The sequence below is a fragment of the Rhineura floridana genome, chromosome 4 (genome assembly GCF_030035675.1).
Source record: "Rhineura floridana isolate rRhiFlo1 chromosome 4, rRhiFlo1.hap2, whole genome shotgun sequence".
Classification (NCBI taxonomy): Eukaryota; Metazoa; Chordata; class Lepidosauria; order Squamata; family Rhineuridae; genus Rhineura; species Rhineura floridana.
In genome coordinates, this window is record NC_084483.1 from 76,105,247 (window position 1) to 76,120,998 (window position 15,752).

The window sequence follows — 15,752 nt, forward strand, 5'->3', positions numbered from 1 at the left end:
CCTCATTATCTGTCAACATTTTGCCATCCTCATTGAGCAGCAGTCCCACCATTTCCTTCGTCTTTCTCTTGCTTCGAACATATCTGAAAAACCCCTTTTTGTTGTTCCTCGCTTCCCTTGCCAGCCTCAGCTCATTCTGGATTTTAACTTTCCTTACGCTATTCCTGCAAGCCCGAGCCGCTCGTCGGTACTCTTCCTTGGTGATGCGTCCTTCCTTCCATTCTTTATACATGCTCTTTTTTACTTTTACCTCCTCCACCAGTCTTCCGTGTAGCCACATTGGCTTTTTCCGATGTTTTCTATTTTTCTTCCTCTTTGGAATTGTTTGCAATTGCACTTTTTGTAATACGTTCTTCATGAACTCCCACGCTTCTTGGGCTCCTTTTTTCTTTAGTCTATCTAGCCACGGGATCCTACCCATCATTTCCCTGAGCTTGCTAAAATCGGCTTTCCTGAAATCCAAGGTCCATGTTTGACTATATTCTTCTTTGGCTTTCCCCAGAATCACGAATTCCAGCATTACGTGGTCACTTTCCCCCAAGGTACCGACCACTTTAATTCCCGTGACCAATTTGTCCGTGTTAGTTAAGATCAGGTCCAGGATTGCCGATCCCCTTGTTCCTTCTTCTACTTTTTGAAAGAGGAAATTATCAGCAAGGCCCATCAGGAATTTGTTGGAGGCTTTGTGCTTCGCAGAGTTTGCCTCACAGCAGATATCTGGGTAGTTGAAGTCCCCCATCACTACTACTTCTTGCCTCCTTGAGATTTCAGAGATTTGTTTGAGAAAGGCCTCGTCTACCACCTCTTCTTGGCCAGGGGGTCTGTAGTAGACACCTACTACCATGTCGGTTTTATTTGTTTCTCCATTTATTTTTACCCAAATGGTCTCTACCGGACCCCTTTGTTCGCTCTCTTGGATTTCCATAGAGGTGTATTTGTCTTTGATGTATAACGCTACTCCCCCTCTTTTTCTGTTGCTTCTATTCTTTCTGTAGAGTTTATATCCTTGAATGGCTATATTCCAATCATGGGAGTCATCCCACCAAGTTTCTGTTATCCCTATGATGTCATATTTGCCTTGGTGCACTAAGAGTTCAAGCTCCCCTTGCTTGTTTCCCAAGCTCCGCGCATTGGTATATAGACACCAGAAGTCTCTTTTGTCCTGATTGGATTCCTCCGTTAATATACTGTGAGCTTTGCCGTGCATCCCTTTCTCTCTCCCAGTGTCTGCTGTACCCTTCAAATTATTGCGTTTACAACCCGCTGTCTTTGGATCGGTAGTTAAGCTATCATCTCCATCCCCCAGAGGCTTTAGTTTAAAGCCCTCTTTTGCCATACTTCTGCCAAAGAGATTCTTCCCAGTCCTCATGAGGTGCAGCCCATCTCTTGTATTTTGTAAAAGGTGATCCCAGCACTCTCAAAATTTGAAATGTGCCCTCTGATCCAAAAAGGTTAGCAACCTTTGTGCTAAAGTCAAACAGGCCGCCCTGGGCTCCTGCTGGAAGGGCGGGATATAAATCAAATAATAAATAAATAAATAAGACTGTGAGGCTAACTCCACTCTAAGAGTGTATAATCAAAAGTTATATTCACTAATAGGCAAAAAACCTTATGATTTAAGCATCTGCCTATAGCCAACAAATATTTCTATCAAACATTAAAAAGCAGGGAAATTGGGCAGCAACAGTGAATGCACCAGGAGAGCAAGGGACTGACCACCTCTCTGAGATATTGTACTGCCCTACAAATTTGTAAAAATGCGAACACAATTTGGATTGGTCTTTTACAATCCAATCCACTTCCTGTGTAGCTTGGAAAAATTTGGTAACAAGTGCCTCTGAGCATATGGTGAGCGGTGGCAACACCTGAAAGCAGTTTCAGATTCAACTGTTAATGTACCCAAAATAGAAACACAAAAGGCTGTCTTCACCATCATATGACACTGACCAATAAAAAGACTTTGAAATTAATAAAAATAAATTTGACACAGAGTTTTAGGATGAATAATGAAAGAAATATAATTTTCTAGGTTAGATTCTCTGTAGAAACAGTAGTAACACAGGAAAGAAGCAAAGTAAGAAGAACGCCAACAATTCTCCATCTTTGGAGATAAAGCAATGATTGCACAACTGTTAGTGTGGCTTTTAGAACTCTCAACAGTTGGTTGTTACTGAACATGCCTGCACTATCATAGACTCCAATGTTAATTCTCTTAAATTAAATAAAAATCAGCCATGCATTTTTTAAACTTTTAAACTGCAGAAGATGGGGCAAGGTCAGTAATAGAATTGCATGTAATCTCTGAACATGGCTGATTTTTAATTAATTTCAACAAAGTATGAGACCACTGACAGAAAAAAGTCCAAAAGTCTGGTTTCTTTTACTCATGTTTTAGATTTGAACTCTGGATTTTCTCTGAGTGTTTTGTGTACTGGCATGAAAATTTAAGAGGGTTGTTAAGCAAGCGTTTCTCAGTTCAGAACTATAAGTTTTGTAAGACTATTTTGAAATGCGCTTATGGGAAGCAGCAGAATGGCACAGGGTGTATTTTCAATTTAACATGGCAGAGTGCGAAAAATCCATTTTGGGTGTAGAATATTGTACATTAGATACCCTATCAAATATTTTAACCACCTTCTTTATGCCACAAACAGCGCAGCTTAAAGGGAAAGGGCAGCAACCAACATTGCATGAGCAGATGTCCACTCACGCAATGGGACTTCACCTTCCTTTTCTCTCCCTTCTAGCCCCCCAAGGCTCTCACAATTTGGTCCGGAGGTTCCAAGAGCTGCAGAGAAGAGGTGAGGTAGGTGAAGTCCTATTGTGTGAGTGAAGTCTGTTCTACTCATGCAGGACAGCTTTAGATTCAACCTTAAAATTCCCCTCCCACCCTTGAATGGGAAGGCTAGTCAGTATTAATGACTGTAAGTACAGGGCAGGATATTCAATTTTCAGTGTGCAACAGCAAACAAAACAACAAATAAAAAAATGTGCTCTCACTAATGTGAGGATAGCCAATGTGGTGTCCTTCAGATGTTGTTGGACTACAACTGCCATCACCACTGATCACTGACCATCTTGGCTGGGGCTGATAGGAGTCAGAGTTCAGCATCATCCGTAGGGCACTACACTCTAGTGGGTTACAGTGATCACCTATTTGAATTATATGCATAGTTGCTGAGTTTAACTTGAGCTCCAACATTTTTCAGAACAAGTTTTTTTTAGAACAAACAAAAAACTTGAAAATAGCTTTGCAATATTTTTATTCTTTCCTTTCAAATAAACAAGCACTTATACATAGCAAAGAAAGCACTTCATCATTTGTTGGCTAGGTGAGACAAGTATGATGAAAGAGAATGAGGCAATAGACAAAAAAGATATTTTTTTGCATGTAGTTGGCCATTTCCCTGAAAATATCCATCATGCTATTTGCATATTAAACATACTTACCAGCTGTTCGCTCAGCATCTGTCCTGACCAAAGTATCAGGAGGCTGATCAATAAACATTTGCAAAATGCATCGAAGCCAAGACTGCACCAACAAAGCTTGGTAGGACATATGACCCATTTCACTCAGAGCTTCAGATAGCTCACTGCAGGAAAGAAGGGCATTGAAGAAAGAGAAAAGCAAGTAGGTAGGTAGGTAGGTAGGTAACTAGAAAAGCCACCCTTTGTTCTCTTTCTGTACCATTTTCCATATGGAAACTTCTGCAATTGCTCAGCTCCAGGGTACGTTCTGTGAGTATCACTGAACAGAATACCATGTCCTTTCCCTGAAGTGCAACAAAATCTACACTACCAGCTATTCACCTCTCATTCACTTTAAGGGTTCAAAACACGGGTTTACAAAAATAAAAAAGCTCACAAGCAGGGGTGGCTAACTTTTTTTTAAAGCCCTTTGCCAACCCTCTGGGAGCCACATGCCAGTGCTAGTTTGGCCACCCCACACTCTCTCATACACATAGGCACACAGCTAATCCTCAGCTGGATCTTTGCATATCATTGCCCCTCTCCTCATCAAATAATCCATTTGATGACTGAAGAGGGCACAGTTTACATCACCATCAGGGTACTGGATTCCACCCACCACAACATGATGTCTATCTTTTTTCTTTTTCTCACTGTTGCCAAAATGGTGGAGTCTTAAGGAGCCAGTACTTGACTGGGCAGTATTAGGCCCTCAAAATGGGGGCTAGCCACCTCTGCTTTTGAGACATAACTGTGTCAGAAGACCAATGTAGACAATATTTCTGATATACTGTAGTTAAAAGACCTGAAACTTTGTAAATCATAGCAGGGTAATCTGTATTAGTTGCCACCGGCTTGGATAAAGGCATATTCTGAATATGGTAAATTAGAATGAAAATCTACTAAAATCTCAAACAGAAGTCAGGAATGAGAAGCTTGCACACACACATATAGGTAATTGCCTGCTACTGAGACAGCCCATCTAGTTCAGGACTGTTTGCTGGCTGGCAGTGACTCTTCAGCATTTCTAGAATCTTTTCCATTCTTACCTGGAGATGCAAGGTATTGAACCTGGGATCCTATGCATCCAAAGCATGTGCTTTTATGAGCTACCATCCTCTCCCTCAATTTTATAAGCTGTGATTAAAACTCATGTCATTGAAGTTCAAGGTAAAACTCCCACTGATTTTAATTCTCTGGACATCTTTCTAGATTTGCATACTGTGCCTTCTCCCATGTACTTTGTTAAGTCACTTACTCAGGCTGAGAGCTGGAAGGGATCTTGTGGGTCATTTAGTTTGACCTGCCACCCTGAGGCAATACACTCCAAATTTAAAGTGTGCCTGGCGCATGCATGTCTAGCTTATTCTTAGTTTATGCCATTTTTTAAAATGTACTATGAAATCCCTCGGAGGTGCACCAAGATCCCACAACTGTGCAAAGCATTACATACAGCTGAATTCATAACATCAGATGAACTACCCGGAATAGATACCTGTCTCTTATAGATTAGACTAGAGTGGCCGTTAATTCGGCCAGATAGGCGACTCAAAAATAAATTTTTATTTTATTATTATTATTTCCCTGAATGATTTGTACAATGGTAGATACTATGAGATTCTAGTTGTCATTAAGCAACAATTGTCATAACAAGCTTATGCCACTTTAGAAATTCTTGTACTTGTAATTAAGAGACCAGGGTCCAAAGAACCTTGGTCCAAAGGCCAAGGGGACTTATGTTTCCTGAAAGGCAGTCCATCCACGTTAACTGGCAAAAAGAGAAGAATTTCCAAAGCAATGTATGATATGGTGTGGAGTCAGGTGTTTTAAAAATTCCCCTTGGTAAGTGCAAGCACCATCCAAACAACTGTTTGTCCCAGTCAAAGCTTTATTTCTTTATAAAATTACTTAGTTGCATTTCCAAGGCAACATACAATAAACTCTAAAATCCACTGAAATAAAAACCAATAAATAAGAGAACAAAGCATAAAACCAGAAAACATCTGCTCTCAACTTAGCCAAGTTAAGTTTACATCACTCACCTGTTTTGTATTAGGTGACTTAGATACCTTGAAACCAGCCGGGGACAAACCATATCATCCCATCCAAACAGCTGCATCATTACTAAAACTGGCTGAGGTTGAAGATCTGATGTACATGTGCTGGGCAAATCCAAAGCCAGTAAAGTAAAACCTATTTTTTAAATTAAAAGAAAAAAGAGGAGAGAGCCAAGATTTTGTACATTTGAACACTCCTTTTCCTCAATGAATTCCCTGCCCCCTCCCCCAATCCAGTGAAAGGCACTTGGAGGAAGCTGAAATCTTGAGCAGAAAGTTCCTGCTGGGATGGGTGATGGAAACAGAGAAAAGTTACTACTACTAATTCCCTTTCCTGCCAGCCATTTGCCTGCTCAAAATCCATCTTGCTCAGCAAGGGAAACTACACAGGTGGGGAAAAAGTTTTATAAAATGGCATTTTTGTCTTCAAGTCTCTTCAGATTCTAAGATGAAGGAGATGTGAAAATTGGAGGGAGAAACATCAATAATTTAAGATATGCAGAGGATACCATACTCTTAGCAGAAACCAGTAATGATTTGAAATGAATGCTGATGAAAGTGAAAGAGGAAAGCACAAAAGCAGGACTACAGCTGATCAAAAAGACTAAAGTAATGACAACAGAAGATTTATGTAACTTTACAGTTGACAATGAGGACATTGAACTTGTCAAGGATTATCAATACCTCGGCACAGTCATTAACCAAAATGGAGACAATAGTCAAGAAATCAGAAGAAGGCTAGGACTGGGGAGGGCAGCTGTGAGAGAACTAGAAAAGGTCCTCAAGTGCAAAGAGGTATCACTGAACACTAAAGTCAGGATCATTCAGACCATGGTATTCCCAATCTCTATGTATGGATATGAAAATTGGACAGTGAAAAAAGCAGAAAAGAGAAAAATCAACTCATTTGAAATGTGGTGCTGGAGGAGACCTTTGCGCATACCATGGACTGTGAAAAAGACAAATAATTGGGTGTTAGAAGAAATTAAACCAGAACTGTCACTAGAAGCTAAAATAATGAAACTGAGGTTATCATACTTTGGATACATCATGAGAAGACATGATTCACTAGAAAAGATAATAATGCTGGGGAAAACAGCAGGGAGTAGGAAATGAGGAAGGCCAAAGAAGAGATGGATTGATTCCATAAAGGAAGCCACAGACCTGAACTTTCAAGATCTGAACAGGGTGGTTCATGACAGATGCTCTTGGAGGTCGCTAATTCATAGGGTCACCGTAAGTCGTAATCGACTTGAAGGCACATAACAACAACAAGGATTTCCCATCACCTTAAAACTACATTTTGTAAACATGTGAAAACTCTTAAATTTTCATCTGGAGAATAGCGGCTATTGTGAACAAAGTTCAAATGTATTCCTAAAAAGAAATTCCTCACTTTTTTCTAGCAGAGCACACAGAACTCGAGAACACACACTTTCTGGCAGAGAACTGCTATGCAATTTGCATCCCATCATGCCAATATTGGCAATTTTTAGTTTATTCTCCACACTTCAGGTAATATACTTAGAAAGTGAAACATACCTATTCCTTGCCAAACCCAGACCTCATTCTCCATTAGATAGTGTAGTTCATTGAAAAATGATGATGCATTTTTGAATTTATTAACTTTTTACACTGTTCAAGGCATGGACTTAAATATTGATATCCAGCAAGTTAAGATACTAAAGTATAAATAAATATAACCAAGCATTCATGAATAATAAATACAGAATTTCTGATAATAAACTCATGGTGTGCTCAAAGTTAAGTGACATGAAATATACTTGCTTTAAGATGCCCCACATCGCCAATACTGGTCAACAAGTCCTAGTTATATCTTATTCAATCTAAACTGTCAGATACCATCAGATCAATGTTTTGTAAAAGCCTATGTATATATATATATATCAAATTTATGCAGAGTTGAACTAAGGATGTTTTTCCAAATCCATATCCATTTCTCTGTTATTCTGTTATCCATTTTATTTGATAATTATATCCTGAGGACTCCATATGGAGATCTGTAAATCTGTATTAAAAAGAAAACTAGACTAGATCATTATCAGGGTCCTTTTTAAAATCAGTGTCACGTTGTACCATTTTAGTGCTTTAGAATATTCAAAGTGCTTCTCATAGATTTTCTTCAGTCTGTATCATCCCATACTACAGATAGAGTCAGTGGGGGAGTGAAGCTAACACCAAGCAAGTCTTTGTCGGAGATGAGATTTGAATAAGGGTCTTTCTTGGCTTGGAATATATACTCTGAGGCTGCAATCCTAACCCCTTTTACCTGGGAGTAAGGTCCATTGAATTAAGTAGGATTTATTTCTGAGAGACATAATTAGGATTGCACTGTTAGCTGCTATGGAACTATTAGGTGCTATTCAATCAGGGTTGCTGAGTTTTCATGGCAATACAGAAAACACTCAAGGAGAATCTAGAGTTCAAAGTGTGTGTGTGTGTGTGTGTGTGTGTGTGTGTGTGTGTGTGTGTGTGTGTGTGTGTGTGTGTGTGTGTGTGTGTGATGTGCCCCAGTTGATTATGACTTATGGCGACCCTATGAAACAGCGACCTCCAAGAACATCTGTTGTAAACCACCCTGTTCAGATCTTTTACGTTCAGGTCTGTGGCTTCCTTTATGGAATCAATCCATCTTTTGTTTGGCCTTCCTCTTTTTCGACTCTCTTCTGTTTTTCCCAGCATTATTGTCTTTTCTAGTGAATCATATCTTCTCATTATGTGTCCAAAGTATGATAATCACAGCTTCATCATTTTAGTTTCTAGTGACAGTTCTGGTTTAATTTCTTCTAACACCCAATTATTTGTCTTTTTTGTGCTCCATGGTATCTGCAAAACTCTCCTCCAACACCACATTTCAAATGAGTTGATTTTTATCCTCTTTTTTCACTGTCCAACGTTCATTCATACACAGAGATCGGGAATACCATGGTCTGAATGACCCCGACTTTGGCGTTCAGTGACATCTTTGCAACTGAGGATCTTTTCTAGTTCTCTCATAGATACCCTCCTCAGTCCTAGTCTTCTTCAGTTTCTTGACTATTGTCTCCATTCTGGTTAATGACTGCACCAAGGTATTGATAATCCTTGACAAGTTCAATGTCCTCATTGTCAACTGTAAAGTTACATAAATCTTCTGTTGTCATTACTTCAGTCTTCTTGACATTCAGCCCTGCTTTTGTGCTTTCCTCTTTCACTTTCATCAGCATACTTTCAGATCATTACTAGATTCTGCTAATAGTATGGTATTGTCTGCATATCTTAAATTATTGATATTTCTCCCTCCAATTTTCACACCTCCTTCATCTTGGTCCAATCCCGCTTTCCGTATGATATGTTCTGCATATAGATTAAACAAATAGGGTGATAAAATGCACCGTCTCACACCCTTTCTGATTGGGAATCAGTCCATTTCTCCATATTCTGTCCTTACAGTAGTTTCTTGTCCAGAGTATAGGTGTGTATCAGAACAATCGGATGCTGTGGCACCCCCATTTCTTTTAAAGCATTCCATAGTTTTTCATTATCTACACAATCAAAGGCTATAAAGCGCAGGCTGATTTCCTTCTGAAATTCCTTGCTCTGCTCCATTATTCAATGTATGGTTGTGGTATGATCTCTGGTGCCTCTTCCCTTTCTAAATCCAGCTTGGACGTCTGGCATTTCTCGCTCTATATATGGTAATAGCCTTTGTTGTAGAATCTTGAGCATTATTTTACTTGTATGGGATATTAAGGCAATAGTTCAATAAGTACTGCATTCCCTGGAATCCCCTTTCTTCGAAATTGGGATGTATATTGAACGCTTCCAGTCTGTGGACTATTGTTTTCTTTTCCATACTTGTTGACAAATTTTTATCAAAATTTGGACAGATTCAGTCTCAGTAAGTTGTAGCAACTCTATTGGTATGCTGTCTATTCCTGGTGATTTGTTTCTTCCAAGTATTTTAAGAGCAGCTTCCACCTCACATTCTAAAATTTCTGGTTCTTCATCATACAGTTCCTCTGTGAATAAATCTGTCATCTTTGCATCTCTTGTATATAATTCTTCAGGGTATTGCTTCCATCTTTCTTTTATTTGATCTTGGTCAGTCATTGTGTTCCCTTATTGATTATTCAACATCCTTACTCTAGGTCTGAATTTCCCTTTGATTTCTCTAATCTTTTGGAATACAGCTCTTGTTCTACCTTTTTTATTATCATCTTCTATTTCTATACAATAATTATTGTAGTAGTTCTCTTTGTCCCCACGTGCTAGTCATAGTATTATTGCATTTAGGGTTCTAATTGTGTTTCTCTCTCCTTTTGCTTTTTCATTCCTTCCATCTTTAACTATTTTAAGTGTTTCATCAGTCATCCACTCTTTCTCTCTATTTAACTAGAGGTATTGTCTTTTTGCATTCTTTGCTGATAATGTCTCTGACTTCACTCCACACTTCTTCTGGTTCTCCATCAACTAGGTTTAAAGCCTCAAATATGTTCCTTATCTGATCTTTAAATTCTTCTGGGATGTTAATCAAAAGGTATGTTGACATTAAGATTTCTTTGTTCTTTAGCTTTACTCTGGTTTTCGATATTACCAGTTCATGATCTGTTCCGCAGTCTGCTCCTAGTCTTGTTTTTGCAGAAAGTGTGGAACTTCTCCATCTTCTGCTTCCAATTACACATAATCGATTTGATTCCTATATTGCCCATCTGGTGATGTCCACATGTACAGTCTTTTTGGTTGCTCGAAAAAAGTGTTTGCAAGAAACAAATTATTGGCTTCACAGAATTCAGTAAGTCTCTCCCCTGCTTCATTTCTATCTCCTAAGTCCCATTCCCCCACAATTTCTAGTTCTTCTCTGTTCCCTACTTTTTCATTCCAGTCCCCCATAATTAGCAGAGCATCCTGTTTTGGTGTGTGATCAATTTCTTCCTGTACTTCTGTGTAAAATCTCTCCATTTCTTCTTTTTCCATTGGAGCATAGACTTGGATGATGGTTATGTTAATAGGTTTCCTGTTAAGTCTCATTGATATCACTCGCTCAGACCTTGCATTGTAGCTCCTAATTGCTTTTGCTACATCACTTCTCAGTATTAGAGCAACCCCTTTCTTCTTAATTTATCATTTCCTGCATAAAATATTTGGTAGTTGCCTGATTGAAAGTGTCTCATACCTGTCCATTTTAATTCACTCACTCCAAGTATTGTAATATTGATATGTTCCATTTTTTTCTTGACAATTTCTAACTTCCCCTGGTTCATGCTTCTCACATTCCATGTTCCTATTGTGTATGTTGTACAACTCTTGATTCTCCTTTTGCATCTGTGCGCTTCAGCCTCTGGGCTTCCTTTCAGCTTTGATCTAGTGGCATTGTTAGTCACAGTACTACTCGTACTTGTTGGTTTTTCTTCCACAGTAGCTCATTGAGTGCCTTCTGATCTGGGGGTCTCATCTTCCAGCTCTATCTCGTGTTGCATTTTGGATAGTCTATTCATAGGGGTTTTGTGGTAAGAGGTATTCAGAGGTGGTTTACCATCGTCTTCCTCTGAGTCTGGATGCATCTTAGTCTGCTGTTTCAGCTTTGGCCATTCCACCTTGGGTGACCCTGCTAGGAGTCTAGCCTCTGTCTGGACTCCTGATGGCATTGCTCTCAGCTTCTTTGATACTCTCAACCCCCCTCACCATGTTAAGGTGTGCATCCTAGAGGGGATCAAAGTGTAAAAGAAGAGGAAAAAAATCCAGACCCCCTGTTGGACTTTTTTCTGATAGTGGTCTCATAATCTGTTGAAATTAATTAAAAATCAGCCATGTTCGCAGAGCCACTGTAATCGTATTACTGACCTTGCCCCAAACTCTGACCTTCACATTCTGCAGTTGAAAATATGCATGGCTGATTTTTTAGAAATTTAACATTAGCATCTATGATAGTGCAGGCACGCACAGCAAGAACCAACCGTCAGAGTCCTAAAAGCCACACTAACAGTTGTTTGGCTTGGTTATTCAGGGGGCCTCACCGACACCAGACATTTATTCTACTTCTACTTTATTCTATTCTTACTTATTCATGGCTTTCTCCAAGGAATCCTGGAAAGTGTAGTTGGTGAAGGGTACAGTTAGAAGACTCCTATTCCCCTGACAGAGCTTCAGTGGCCAGAGTGGTTTAACAGTCAGCCCCTCTTCTGGGAATTCTAGCTGTGAGGGGAACAGAGCATCTCATAACAACTCAAGGAACCTTCATGGACTACACTTCTCAGGTTTCTTTGGGGGAAGCCATGATTATTTAAAGTGTAATAAATGTCTGGTGTGTATGTGGCCAGCGACAGCTTTGGTTTAAATTTGGGTGGGAGACTGGATGTGTCTGCTGTGGAATAAAAAGATGGGGAAAACCCTGAAAAATAATGATACGGTTAACTATGTTTTCCTTTCAGAAAGTAAAGGGGCTTTCCCCATGCACCCAATCTCCTTCCCTCCTCCCTACCCATACCTTTCTGCTCACTTCCCTTCCCTGCCCCTCCCCCAGGTCAGTTTCACCTCTCCTAAGCATGATTGCATGGGAGTAAAACTCAACAGGTATGCAAACGATTAAACCTCCCCTCTCCTCCCCTCCTATCCCCTAACTCCTGCCTCTGCCCTTCCTTCCCCCTCCCTTTCTAATCCCCTCCCCCCCTTCCGCCTCCTTCCCCCCAGTTCAGTTTCACCTATCCTAAGCAGGATTGGACAGGAGTAAATCCCATTGAACTCAATAAGCATGCAAATGATCAAACCTGCTCTCCTCCTCCCGTCCCCCTCCCACCTGCTCCTATCCCCTCTCCTCCCCTCTGCCCTTCCTCCTCCCCTCCCTCCTCTTTCCCAATGGTCAGTTTCACCTATGATAAGCATGCCTGCAGGGAGTAAATCCAATTGAACTCAATAAGCATGCAAATGATCAATCCATTCTCAGCAAACTTGCACAGGATCCAGTTTCTTACCTCCTGGATTAAAAAGCAGAGAAATTCACTAATATGCAAAAAAAACCCCCTTGCTGTTTAAGAACGTACCGATAGCCAACAGATATTTCTATCAAACTTTAAAAAGGAGGGAAATTGGGCAGCTATAGTGAATGCACCAGGGGAGCAGGACACCTGACCTCCTCTCTGAGATACTGTACTGCCCTATAAATTTGTCAAAATGTGAACACAATTTGGGTTGGTCTTTCACAGTCCAATCCACTTGCTGTGTAGCTTGGAAGAATTTGGTAACATGTGCCTCTGAGCGTATGGGGAGTGGTGCAACACCTTCCATCTCCAACAATGGAGAATTACATTTTTGTATGTTTGTTGGTGTTCTCCTTACTTTGCTTTCTTCCTGTGTTACTACTGTTTCTACAGAGAAGCAAACCTAGAAAATTAGATTTCCCTCATTATTCATCCTAGAAATCTGTGTCAAATGTATTTTTATTAATTTCAAAGCTTTTTTATTGGTCAGTGTCATTTGATGGTGAAGACAGTGTTTTGTGTTTCAAAGTGGACATTATATTCTATTTCTATTTTGGATGCATTACCAGTTGAATCTGAAACTGATTTCAGATGTTGCCACCACTCACCATATGCTCAGAGGCACATGTTACCAAATTCTCCCAAGCTACACAGGAAGTGGATTAGACTGTGAAAGACCAAACCAACTTGTGTTTGTATTTGAGTTCTTTCAGTTCTTTCAACTGCTGAAGTACATACATCACTATATCCTCAGTGCAGGTTGTCAAACAACTATGTTGATCCAAACAATGATGATGAAAAACAAGTATCTAAAGAAAACTAGAATGGACTCTTTAAACAGGATACTAGACTTCTACCTGGAAAGTGGCAGAGCATTTCCTTTCAACAACATTCTTTCCAATTACCATTATATCTTAATTATTGCAAAGCTGAAGTTCAAGGGTCTTTCTTTATTTCCATTATTGAACGGGTCTGAGAGCTCATAAACTCAGTTCTTAAATTCGTGTTGGGGTGAAATACATTTAAATTCAAATCTGTCTTTTCCAAATATTATTTAAATGGATTCAGTGTGCTATTATAGCTAGGTGCAAGCCTTGTCAAACTGAAATATGCGTATTACTATAATTTCATGGAAGAAATGATATTGTATCAAAATACTGAAAAGACCAGATCAGCTGGGCACAGCTCCGCTGAAGTCAAGGATCACCACTCTTACAGCTTACTCTCAAGATGTTATTCTATCTGCTAGGATTTTCAGTGGCATCCCTATAGTGTATGTGGGGATGGTTTTTTAAAAACTCAGAATGGCACACAATGTATTTGTATGGGGAACAGCTGCAGTACTGGGGGACTGGAGAAGACCTGCCCTGGGAGTGAGTATCTGAGCATCTGGGTGCTTGCTTGCTCGCTGCTCTGGGTTGCTGACTCTTGAGACAACTGAAGTCCCTGGTAAGTGCTGCAAGGACTGGGACCTGCCTGACCCTGGCTCCAGAGAGAGGTTGCAGTTAATCCTGCAGCCTCTTGCATCAGCTCCTGGCTGGGTCAGGGGGCATAAAAGCCCAGCAGCCCTTGGGCGGCGTGTCCGCTGCCGGCGGGTAGAAACCAAAAGGCCAACACCAAAGGGGATCATCCCTTGGGGAACCCTTTAGGGAGTCCTGAGGGTGAGGGCGCTACCCACTTCCACTTTTTCTTAACCAATCTAGAGGAGATTGGTAGTGGGGAGTGCATATGGCACATGTATAGCTCCTGCACAGGGTGAGAGCCTGTGCAGTGAACTGAATGATAGGAGAAAGTCACCAGATGCCTTCAGAGTGAGAATCTGCAACTGGCAGAAGGCTGGCCCTCCCTGTGTGTGAGACGGAGGGGAGTAGATTTGTCCTGTGTGAAAGATATTGAGCGGATCTGACTTTCCCAATTCTCTCAGAGGCCTATTGGGATAACTGGTTCAAGTAGGTTTTGTTGGGTGCTCTGGTTGGGTCCATATTAGGTGTTTAGGTGGAGTCTTAGTAAGGAAGAACATGGGTGATGCCATCCCAATTTCAGTGATCACAGGTAGAGGAACATATAGTCATGGGGAGGTGGTGAACTACCATAGAAAACGAGGGCAAGGCCTTGTTCCTCACTCCCACTCCTCTCATGGATTGGTTCCTTGTTGCTTATCTGCTGTGCCCAGTGGCCTGTGTGTGTTATTGTTACGTTTAACACCAGATCAGTACACAACACCACACTCATCCATGATTTGATTGTGGATGAAGGTGCCGATTTGGTGTGCATTACCGAGACCTAGGTGGATGAGCTGGGAGGAGTTGATCTGACCCAGCTTTGTCCACCTGGATACACAGTGCAACGCCAACACAGGCTGCAGGGATGGAGGAGAGGAGTTGCTGTGGTCTACAGAACTTCCATCTCGACTTCCGGGAAGGGTGACTTAGCCTGTGCCTGCTTTTGAGACGGGCTCCTGCCTCAAAAGAAGCTTATTCAGATATATCAGTCAGTTTTTTCTTTTTTTTTTGACTGATTAAACTTCTCCCGGGTAGGGAGAAACGAAGAGATTAACCTCAAAGCCTATTTTTGTTGGGACGACCAGATCTCATTAATTTATGGGACGAGGTCCAGCCGACGAAGGTGGGACGGTTTTTTAACAGCAAGCTCTATCTGATAAAGCGAACGTTCACCTTATCTTCTAAGAGAGAACGCACTAACAGGCAAGCACCCTTCTTTCTATATTTTTCTTTTACTTGACTTAAATTGTTGCTGTTTAAAAGAGATTTGCCAGATTGATCAGTTTTTGACATCTCACTGGGGAGCCATAACTTCTCTCTGCTACGCACTAATTAATAGCTTATCTCTGTTTTTGTTGCAAAAAGCTGTCCTGGATTTGCATTCTAAAGATATACACAGAAGAGGGATTTCTATTCCAGATTTTTATTTTGAAAAATATTATACTGTTTTGAGACTACTCTCTTTTTGGTCTATTTTATTTTGACGAATCTGTTTCTTGACGATTGCCATTAATTGTTTCGATCCTGGGAACTGCATTTTGTTTACTTAACTATTGGAGAGATAAGGCTGTCTGCTCTGTTTATACTGTGATGTCACCAAGTTTGGAGTATTAACCCAATTGTTGCTGAAATAAGAAGTGGTTTTCCTATATTTTTCTTTTAAAATGGCAATTAAGAAAGTGGCTGAAAATCTGGAAATAACTATGTTTCAGAAAATAATGGATGAGATTGAGATAATGAAAATTGAA

General features: G+C 40.4%; 1 protein-coding gene across 2 annotated transcripts in view; it reads right to left on the minus strand.

Annotated features, from left to right (window-relative positions):
• MMS22L (MMS22 like, DNA repair protein) overlaps positions 1 to 15,752 on the minus strand; it is a 143,959-nt gene that overhangs the window by 37,623 nt on the left and 90,584 nt on the right. For both annotated transcript variants that reach the window (XM_061623391.1, XM_061623393.1), the window contains exons 16-17: positions 5,511 to 5,661; positions 3,451 to 3,593 (exon numbers count right to left, since the gene is read on the minus strand). In XM_061623391.1, the coding sequence (XP_061479375.1) occupies positions 3,451 to 3,593; positions 5,511 to 5,661 (294 nt within the window). The remainder of the gene's footprint in view (positions 1 to 3,450; positions 3,594 to 5,510; positions 5,662 to 15,752) is intronic.